The sequence below is a fragment of the Saccostrea cucullata genome, unplaced genomic scaffold, assembly GCF_032062105.1.
Source record: "Saccostrea cucullata isolate Sc308-1 unplaced genomic scaffold, CSIRO_AGI_Scuc_v1 ctg653, whole genome shotgun sequence".
Lineage (NCBI taxonomy): Eukaryota > Metazoa > Mollusca > Bivalvia > Ostreida > Ostreidae > Saccostrea > Saccostrea cuccullata.
In genome coordinates, this window is record NW_026919036.1 from 143,995 (window position 1) to 155,124 (window position 11,130).

The 11,130-nt window shown below is 31.9% G+C and overlaps 1 protein-coding gene across 2 annotated transcripts; it reads right to left on the reverse strand.

Moving 5' to 3' along the window:
* Nucleotides 1–10,922, reverse strand: LOC134278085 (heterogeneous nuclear ribonucleoprotein L-like). 2 transcript variants are annotated; one of them, XM_062760409.1, is made up of 13 exons: nucleotides 10,829–10,922; nucleotides 10,300–10,387; nucleotides 9,593–9,687; nucleotides 9,257–9,320; nucleotides 6,004–6,078; nucleotides 5,336–5,565; nucleotides 2,947–3,123; nucleotides 2,439–2,560; nucleotides 2,069–2,199; nucleotides 1,807–1,880; nucleotides 1,641–1,698; nucleotides 626–721; nucleotides 1–278 (listed from the first exon to the last, which is right to left on the reverse strand). In XM_062760409.1, exons 2-13 carry the CDS (start codon nucleotides 10,379–10,381, stop codon nucleotides 220–222), a joined length of 1,263 nt encoding a protein of 420 aa, XP_062616393.1. In that variant the 5' UTR covers nucleotides 10,382–10,387; nucleotides 10,829–10,922; the 3' UTR covers nucleotides 1–219. The 2 variants fall into 2 exon arrangements, with proteins under 2 accessions (XP_062616393.1, XP_062616403.1); XM_062760419.1 differs by lacking the exons at nucleotides 10,300–10,387; nucleotides 10,829–10,922 and adding an exon at nucleotides 7,273–7,423 and having other exon boundaries at nucleotides 9,593–9,668.
* Between the last annotated feature and the right edge of the window lie 208 nt (nucleotides 10,923–11,130).

Sequence of the window (11,130 nt, forward strand, 5' to 3'; positions counted from 1 at the left end):
TTCATTACATTCTTTTATTATTTTTTTAATTCCACACAATAAAATTTAATTAAAAGCATTTTGTATTTATGACATGAATACAATGTATGTTTTGTTGCTGCGTTAGTCAATTCACACCTTGTTTTTAATCTACATGTTTATGTACATCTAACAAGTGACAAAATCAACGTTACTACATCTAAAACATTAATGAAAACAATGTTCCGAGATTCAATATCTTCATTCTTTGATTGGACCTCCAGAAAAGCACAGCTTCATCACATATGGGCTTTTCCCAGCTAAAAAACAAAAAAGAAAAAAGTTTTAGTAATATACTATAAAAATCACCATTTATTAGAGAATATTTACCCGTTTTGGCAGTAGAAACTTTAAATTAACGAAAAATGACTAATTTTAATCAAATTAACCTAATACAAATATTACTGTTGTCAAGAGTCAGAGATTATTTAACTTGAGCTTGTGATGAAACATTCAAATACAAATTATCATAACCCTATAGACAAACAAAAGATACAACTAGCTACTGAAAGATTTATAGCCTTTTCTCCAAAAAAAAGCTCTTAAAGACAAAAAAATTGATAAATTAAAAAAAATATTTATAATACTTGTGTCCATATTAACAGACCTGGATTAGGAATGGAGGAATGATTTGCCAGGATGAGGGCCTCCAAGGCTTCCGATTTGGACTCAAACTGGAGCAGTCCGGATGAACTTCTCTCACCTACAGTCCAAAGGGATCAATATTAAAGCAAGTTACTGATAATATCAAATAATTAACATTGCAAGAACTGTATCTACAATTTCACGAGACAGTTCTGACTCAATAAACTTTTGCACATTTCTTGTGAATAAATACAAGTTATTCCCACAGGTACTTGTGAACAGGACCCCTCCCCCCCCCCCCCCCCCCCCCCCCCCCGATATTCAACCCGGGGGTTATTTGACATATTTTTTCACAATTTATATTTATTACATTTATTCAACATGTTTGCAACAGGAATAAATTGTCAAAACCCCAGAATAATCGCTCCACAAAAAAATACCCCATTGTACATTATGAGAGAAAGGTAAGCAACTACGGTTTGTTTAGATTGTACCCCACTGGTCTTTCCGAGTTTAAAAACATGTATTTATTTCATTTTCACCTAAAATGTCGGTCCACACTGTCTCTACATATATTTCTGTCTCAGTCCATGCTATCGGATTGACTCTGCATCTCATAAGAATCCCACAATTTCTCCTTAAATAGCATTCCAGTCAGAATGTTGAAATTTCCTTAGGTAAACGCAACGGAAGTGCATAGAGAATGTTTCACTTATTACGATAACGTCCGAGAGAGTTTTTGCCTGATGTAATAATCACTCTTGGGTATTATCATAATAGGTAATAGGCACTTTCGTTGCGCTTACCTAAGGAAATTTCAACGTTCTGACTGGAATGCTGCTTAAGGAGAAATTGTCCACAAGTACCTGTCGTGTGGTTATTCCATAGCTAATTATTTATGGGGTTGATTATACATCAAAATGGTACCTCAAATATAATTTCACTGCTGTTAAGTAGCAAAAATGCACCTATATGTGCCAGGTATTATGAAATAAAAATGAACATAAAGTATTAGTTATAAAAAAAAATCACCATACTTTTTGATGCAAACTGCTTTATCTTTGATGGTTTTGTTGCCCCTGCTGTTTCAAAGACCTGAAATAAAAGATTTTCCAAATTACAGTACATTTCAACTTGGTTCACTCTGAGCATTTTGACCTCAGGACTTCTTAATGCTGCATTCATTAAGATGCTAGCTCTTACCTCTGCGAGTTGTTCCTCAGAAATGTTTGGGGGTACATTGAAGTAATGTAGTACTTTGGAGGGTGGCATGATCCTTACAGTTGTTAAGGAAAAAAAGCTTGTATGTATAACATTTCTGATAAATTCTCTTCTAATAAAAGTTTATGTTACAAATACATTTTTAAAATGTCAACGATTAACCATTTCCTCCTAATTTGAATGTAAAAAATAAATGTTTGTTTTGCAACAGATTGAAATGAAATTTGTGTTATCAAGAGGATATGATTTTTGCTGGCTGCCTCTGGGTTTGCGAATCTGTTGTTCCTACTTCCCATGAAGTCTTTAAATGACGGTGTGCCATCAGGTAACTCATAAGGGTTCATCACATCTTGTAGAAAAGCTTGCTTGGAATGTCTGTTTAAAAAAAGTTATTATGCATTGTTTATTCAAACTTTCAATTTTTATGCTTAGAATAAACCTAGCTCTTTCACAAAACCTTTTTTTTTTAAATTATAAAATATGAGAGGGCAGCAATAAATTCAATCACACGTGGAATTTTTCCTTCATCTCCTAGTTGGCACTAGCTTCTCATGTATATAATCAGCTGAGAAGATGAGAATACATTTGTAACTTATTCTAAGTAATTCTCTCACCCCAGTGTGATCTTGTTCCCAAACAATGTGATGTAGTTCAGATTCTGCATACATCTCTCCACGGCCAGAGAATCTCCCAGCTGTACCATGGCTGATCCCTCTTTGCTTTTCAAGAACTTCACCTACAAAAAATATTTTTTTTATAACATCATTGTTTGGGAATTTATTTCGAAGTTCATCTGTGTTTATGTACATGTACCAGTATTTGTATAAAAATTAACATGATTTACATACAAAGTAAAGATATGTTGTATGAATGTTTTCCTTCTTATTCCTCTTGTAAATTTCTCTTACTTCAACATGTAAAGTTAAACTTGCTGCAGATACATGCATGAATATAGAGAAATCTCAAATTTGTATGTACTGGGTACAGAATTATGCCATACAGTACATTTTGATGAGTCATACTGCATTGCTCCCCTCCCCTACCCCCCCCCCCCCATCACCCCCCCCAAAAAAAAGGGGGGGTAGGGAGGCTAAGATACTTGTACCCCTGAAGTTCACATACCCTGACAATGTTTCCATACAGACAAAACAGATTGAAGAGCTTGTCACAGTTGATCATGTCTGGATTCAGTCCATACACCATCAGGACCGACCCCTGGAACATGGCCCCGGGGGGAGGGGGTCCCTGATCATGGTAACCCTGGGATGGCATGTTTGGATGACCATATCCTCCCCGGTCCTGTAACAGAAATAATGATGAAAAGCGTTAATTTTGTAGCCAGATTTACAGCATATGCATGACACAAGAATTGCAAATTAGTTATTAAATAGTGTATATGTATTGTATTTTGCTTCATCCTTATTTAAATTTCCATTTTACAGTTTTCTTTGTTCTTTACACTGTTTTTCTGATACCCTGTATAGCTAGCTTTGTATCGATATAATTTCTCTATTTTATTTTTTTAAAATACTAGAATAATTATTACTAATAATAGGTATCAAAGTAGGTCAAAGATAAGTATGTACGTCAACAAATCTATATCCTTCTTATATTAAATGTCACGTATAGAAAAAAAAACACATAATCAAGTCACTGTCATTTGTAGAAATAAATGATTTTTTTTAAGTTGAATTAACAAGGTCGGTCACAGATTTAAAAAATCGGGGCCATATTAAACTAGTTTTTTTTTTTGGTTTTTTTTTGCGTCTTCACTCTTAATATACAATAGCAATATCCTACTGATTGGTATTTTCTAATATCATATTATCTGATTAATAAGTACATTTTTGCTAAAAATTTTGAAATAATGTTGAAGATTTAAAGTTATAGTAGTCAACACTGTGATATTTTTTTTTCAAATGTCTTCACTCTTAATTATCACAATGGCATAAAAATTCCTCCAAGTTATTGCATCAAATGTCAATGTCATGGAATCCATATTCATAGCATACGAGGTTCGTTCAAAAATTACGTGGACTTGTTGCACAGAAAATATATTTGACGACATAATCGGGCAAAATGTCAAACATAATATAAATAAAAGAATCTTTAAATGTTGTAAATTGATATCAATTTTTGGTGATTTATCAGGACATATCTTGAAGTCACGGAGGAGCAAAATCTTTGTCGTCATGAACATTATAAAAAAAATATGCGATTTCAGTTCATTTTCTCAACATTTTCCCAAGAATTCCTGTACAGATTGAGTTAGCTTTTCTACTCAACATCCATACACCATTTCCTATCAAGTTTAAAATCTATAAAACAAGTACCTGGGTAAAGCATATTCTTTTTTTTTTTAAACCAAAGACTGCAGGTACTTATGAGATATAGTGTGATATTGGTCAGTCTTAATCATGTTTTTTACAGTCCAGATCAAGTTTTTGTCAATAATCTTCTTCCGTATAGCCTTTTTACAGAGGTCTAATGGTCAAAAATCATAGTTCCAATTTACTATTTGTAGACAAATGTCAAGAATACTCTAGTTTGCTACACATTTTATTATGCATATTTTGGATCTATGTTGATGATTATCTCGAGCATTACACATAATTTAAAAAAAGTTTGGTGTGCCGTCAATTCAGGAGACGTCATTTTCACAGGAATTGCATCGGAGAAAAATCCCTATATTTCTTTTAGTACTTCATTTATCACATTAAAAATCTTAATACATAGTAATAGAACACTATAAAGATACATTTCATTTGAGAAAATTGTCGAAAAATATCGTGAATTATAGAAAATTAATGACTTAAATTTTGGATTCCACATGCTTTTGTTTCAAATTTTTTTGTCATGCACCGTACCTCTCCATCAGCGATATCAACACAGCAATAATTTTGGGAGAAATTTTTAAAAGTACAGATATTTTGCCCAAAATTTATTGGAATCTTTAAGATACATCTTTCTGTGAAATTTCATATCCATATGACGCCTGTAAGAGTAAGTAATAGCAGAGTCCGCGTAATTTTTGAACGGCCCTCATATTTGGAAAGGTCTTGTCATGGGTAATGTACATGTGAAATATGAAAGTCCTATCTTTTTTTCTCAATCAAAAGTTAGGACCAAAGTTAAATTTTTTGTAATAAACAGACTGGCAGACAAATGAGATTTAATGTCCCCTCACTTTGGCCAAAGCAGGGAACAAGAAACAGGGTTATTTTTGCCAATCTTACTTTCACCTTTTTAAGCCTGAAAAAAATTTCGCTCCATTTTGAATTCACCCAGGCACAGTTCTGTTGTTTTCTTTGAATTTTCCCCATTTTAAATTAAGTTACATCCACTTGCAATGAGGGAGAAAGGGTCAAAATTTAAAAAGGGCCAATTTTTTCCTGTATACAGGATACAGACATGAACACAATGATTACTAAAAGGACTCCCTAACCTAGTAAAAGGCCCTACTTGATGGTTCCTCTATTTTAACATCAAACTCTTGTCACACTTGACTCACCTGCATTGGTGGCCCCTGATTTCCAGCAAACCTGTCTCCTCTGTTGTCATAACCCTGTTGCCGTGGTGACATAGGTGTTCCATAACCATCACCCCCTTCATAGCCCCCACCGTAGTTAGGGCCGTAGCCCCCGCCCCCATAACCTCCTGAGGGGCCACCTGCTGGGTACCCCTGTCCTGGGCCTCCACCATAGCCCTGGTTAGGGCCCGGGGGACCACCTGATCGCCCATCTACAAACAAAAGCCAAAATCAACCAAGCAGAACAAAAATCAAGTGAAAGGTATGCAGTTTCTAACATACATTATGAAGAAAGTCCAGTGAAGAGAAAATGGTTTTCATATTTTTACGTGTTTGAAAAGCTCTGACTTAATAATATATTTGTAAATAGGACTAAAACTTTAGACTAATTAGAACTTTATGATCCAGTAATTCAGTTTCTCTCTGTTCTGTTCTTCATTGGATGATATCTACAGTAAAACTTAACTCTACAGTGCAAACTAATTTCTGTATGATAAAGATTAAGAATGCATCGAAACTTTTTCTCCTTGGAACCAAAACTAATCTATGCAAAATTACAATAGGAAGAAAGACTGTTAATCTAAAATATAATATTACTGATACATGTATGTCTATTTGAAAAGCACTATACATGACAACTAATGACTTACCGTATGGCATCGGTGCATTGTTGTATCTGGGAGCGGCTAGCAGTGGTCCGTTACGCTGAGACCCAGTGTCTTTTTCTAGGAAGGAATGAGAATGTGCCAGAAACTTAATAATCATTTTAAGGAGTATATTCTTGTATCATATTTTTAATGCATATGAATACATTTTGACAGAATCACATGATAATTTATGATGAATGACAAGAAATTGATTAGCAACGTTCATATAACCTGCATTATAATTAGGTTTAACAACATTCATTATTTATAACAATGCTCACCTGATTGAGACAAAATTTTAATCAACAAGTGAATTTTTTACTGAGAGATACCTTAAGCTAATCTTAATCAGTTGTCCTTTCACAATTAAACCAAGTGAATAATGTACTGAAATTTATTTTTCATTCTGACATTTTTTTTACACAAATTATTTTGGGGCAAAAGAAATCAAGTGTTAGCACTAATGATTGCTGCTGCTCTTTTGGAACATTACATCATGTTCTGAATTCTGACAGCAATATTTTGATTATCAGATATTTCTGATTCAAAAGCTAACTGCTGTAGCTAACTGATAATCTTTTAATTCAGAAGGAATGTTTAATCCCCCATTAACTAGAGAATGGGTACATGTACATCTATAAGTAGAATGATCCCATTATTAGATTTAACCTAAATTTCTTATAGAAGAATATTTGTCAATCTCTGCTTTGAATATACCATGCAGCTAACCTCTAAGAAGAAATGCTAAGTTTATGCATGTACAAACACTAAACAAACAGCAAAAATGATCAGAAAACCCTCATCTGGGTAAGGCAATGTGTTGAGGTTTTCTTGCATTTCCTTTTACAATGTGCTGTTTACCACAATATCTGCATGTATTGATGAATTAAACAATGATACTAACATTTACTTAATTTGTCATTTTAAATGTTAGTAAATACATGTAGTATATGGTGTAATTCTTTCCTTTTGATTCAACCATATGCATATTCTTTCCCAAAATAAACATATTAAGCAAATTATTACATGAATATATAAATGTGCATGTACAAAAAACATTTTTTTTCTCTTCTTCTGATATCTGTTATAAATGTACATGTAAACATGGTAAATAAAAAATGTAACATGTTGTTTTGCTATACTAATATGTATATACCATGGAAAATGTGTACAATGCAAGTACAGTGTGTAATGAAAAATTTCTGCATCATTCAGAACAATGATTGGAAAATAAACATTTGAATGACAAAACCTTTGTTCTAGCAGATTTACCAATACACAAACCACTGTTGATTTAGCTGGGTAGTTGACAATTCCCCACCTTAAGTTGAGGAGTAAGTTAGTAGAATACTCCATTGAGTGCTGGAGAACACAGTTGCACACAGTTCCTTTCCAAGAATCCAGGCGAATTGATGAAAACCTTCTAAAGATTGAATAAGTCATTAATACAATGCTGGGTAACTGCTTATGTTGTGACTGCATGGCGTGGTCTTTTGATGTGTCTTTTAAATACTAACATGACTTGTCAACCCAAACTAACAAAGTTTTGGTAATTATGAAGTGTTTTCTCAATTTAAAGGACCTTTTAAACTAAAGCCGCAAAGAGATTCAATGGGGCTAACACAGGTTTCAAATGCAGCATTTTACTAAATTTTTGTGCAATGTCCGAACATTTTTCCCCATATTTTTGTGTCAAGTTCTTTGTGGATAAGCAGAGAATTACATGCCACCATAGTGCATAAGTAAACTTCTTTACATTATCAAACGTCTACATAATTACATATATTTGCATACAAAATAGATTTCCCCTTTTAAAATAAATGCATTCTAATTTAGCCCATCCCCTCCATTTTTAAACAAAATCATGTTAGTATTTCTGCTGATTTTTGTAAATTGTAAATTGTTGACTTTATTAGGTTTGTTTGATAAATCCCATTGTATAATGTGTTCAGTCTTCTGTGGTTTCTGAATTGTGGATCTGTTTTGATTTGCTGTCATCTGTTTATATTTTGTTCACTTTTTCCCTGTGAAATCTTCAGTGTCTTTGTGTTGAACATAGGATATCCATGAATAAATACATGTTGTTGAATGGTGGGATCATAGAAAAATCATTTTTTTAATTACTCAGCAATCATGTTTCTAAGATTGTAAAAATGTGTAGTATACATGAACATCAGTCAAATAAATAAAGTGCATAATCGTCTGTACTATTGCATCTGTCAAAATCTATCATAAATATAAAAATCTTCCAATGAAAATATACAACTTTAATTATTGTTTTAAGTGTTATAAAACTCAGGTAAAATATGAACATCTTTACAGGAGAAAATCAAACTCATTAGACATGTATTGAATGTATATACATGTACTCCGGTAGGTATTGTTTATATGATAAAAAAAAAATGTTCTATTGAAGAGTAAAGAGGATTTATAGAAAAAATGTCCCTATCCCAATAAAAGAAATCTTTACATCTAGACTACAACACCCCACCCCCCATATAAATCATGAGAATTTTGTGAAAAGATTTAACTACTGACTACATGTATGTTGCATGCTTGGGCAGATACTGGTAAACATATTTTACAGAGGTGTTAAAATTGTTTTTGTTCTAATATGATTTTCCTCTCGACTCTTTAAACAAGAAGTTGGGGTTACTACAAAATACTTAAAAATACTGAATCACACGTTTTCTGTTAAAGTTGTCTTTATGTAACTATTTGTAATTACGATTATAATGAACACAAGTGCTAAGATATATATTTCTTGTAAATTAAAATGTACAATAGGAAATCTGTTGAAATACAATATGTACATGAACATAATTGTAACCTAAATTCATTCAATTCAGATATAGCCAAGGAAACTAAAACATTTTTTTTTGATTGACAAAAAACTCAAGAAATATAATGTGCATGTAAGATTGCAGTGAATGCTCACAATAAATTCTGAACATTTAATACATGTATGTACAATAATGATTGTGGAAAAAAATCATTTACAATCCCCAACTTGACAATCTTGTACATGTACTGTATGCATAAAAGAAAAGGTAGTTGAACATTTCAATGAAAGTTTCTATTGGATCTCAACACAAGGCGTAGAATTTATTTTATCAATATGCAAAATTTTATGTAATATATATAGATAAGGTATGAAAATACATGTTCAAAACTATTTTTTGAAAAAATGCAATTAATATTTGTAGTTTAATTTCAAATATATTAAGTATATTGTGCATTTTCAATAAAATCTTACCAGGCATGGGCTGTGTATAATCCCAGCTTTCGCTATCATTGCGAAAAACATTCAAACGAGTAGGCTAAATCAATGAAAATATAAGAATTCATGAAAAAAATTATGCCATAAATCTAAGACTAAATTACCACCACAATCATTTTATTCAATTAATGTCCATTATAGTGTTAATTTTTAGCAACAATTATCTAGACCTTTGAATAGGACAATATATGACTTGATAATTATCAGAGGAGAATTTTATCCATCAAACTTTATTGATATTTAAGACACCCAAGTCTGACAAGAATTTTTTTTCAAGAGAGTTTGAAGTTGACTTTCAAACACTCATCTCACCTTAGCAAAGTCAATTTTCAGGGTACAGCATCCAGAATATATGTCCGCCCCATTCAGGTTTTGCTTTGCTCTTTTGGCTGTGTCCACAGAGTCAAATGTAGAAAGCGGTTAAGAAAAAACTCCAAATCATTTCAATTTAAAATAATAAAAACAAAAAGATGCATTAGATTTTAAAATTTTCATCTAACAACAGCTGTTTTTTTCTTGCAGAAGTATATGTATCCCTGTGGAAAATTTCCATATTATGGTTCCAAACCTACAAAACGATGCTTGTGAATGAGTTAAACTACTCAAGATCCTGCTGTTTTTGATATTCACTACACTACATTGTGCACAATACACATTCAAATACTTTTATCTTGATAAATATAGGTAATGAAATTACATGTATGTTCAACTGATACTCAGAAAGTAAATTTGTCATCAGATTAAGCTTGTTTTTATTAGTGGTTGAAACTCATTCTTGTGTTTCTTTAAAATCATTTCTTAATTTATAAATCAAATCCTAACAACAAACATCATTAAATTTTTAAAAAATAAATCAATTATACAACCTTTCTACATAAGGGGACTGATTGTGGATTTTGCAGATACATGTACTCACGGAAATATTTCTATTTGAGAAAAATATTTTAAATCTTAAAATAAAGTTCAAGGGTCATAAAGTTTAAACAGTGAATGCCAGTTGAAAAAAGAACAGAAAGGATATTCCACCATTGCCTGTACTCCATTTTTCTTAAAGATGACGATCCTTTGTACCTGTCCATAGGGACTGCAAATGGAGTGCATCACATCCTGTAAATACAGATATCAAAATCAAATGGAGTGCATCACATCCTGTAAATACAGATATCAAAATCAAATGGAGTGCATCACGTCCTGTAAATACAGATATCAAACTCTGTAAATACAGAAATCAACATCAAGATTTCAAACTCTAGATTTTCCTCTTGTAAATAGATTTTTAAAAATATTAGAATTTTGATTTTAAAAAATCTAACTATTTACTCCTCCTTCTAAATGAAAATCCTTCTTGAATCTTGATTCTTAAAAGACAGCTTTAAATGCTCCCATGTACCGGGTAACGACAAACATTTTGTCTAAAGTCATGTATTGTATCAAGTTTTTTTTTTATCACAGAGCAGTTTTCAAACATCCACATTTAATCCATATAATGATATCAGATTAGTGTTTAGTGTTAATTGTCATTATCAGAATGTTATTACATGTACAAACCACTGAGATGGGATACTGTGGGTTCAATACTGTGAACAACAGAATGTGGTTTCCTGCTCTGTGATCATCTCCACCTCTGAAAATTTAAAAACAGATTTAATAAAATTTTATTGTTAAAATTCAGTTAACAGCTTTTTTGTGCAATCTAGAAAATAAATGATTTCAATTCAATTTCTAAAATAACTTGAAAAAAAAAACATTTACTAAAATACTCAGTGTTACAAAATTAAATATCAAGTCATAAAACAAATAAATACAATGAAATATTTTACAAGATATTTATTTTTTTAATTTCCATTAAG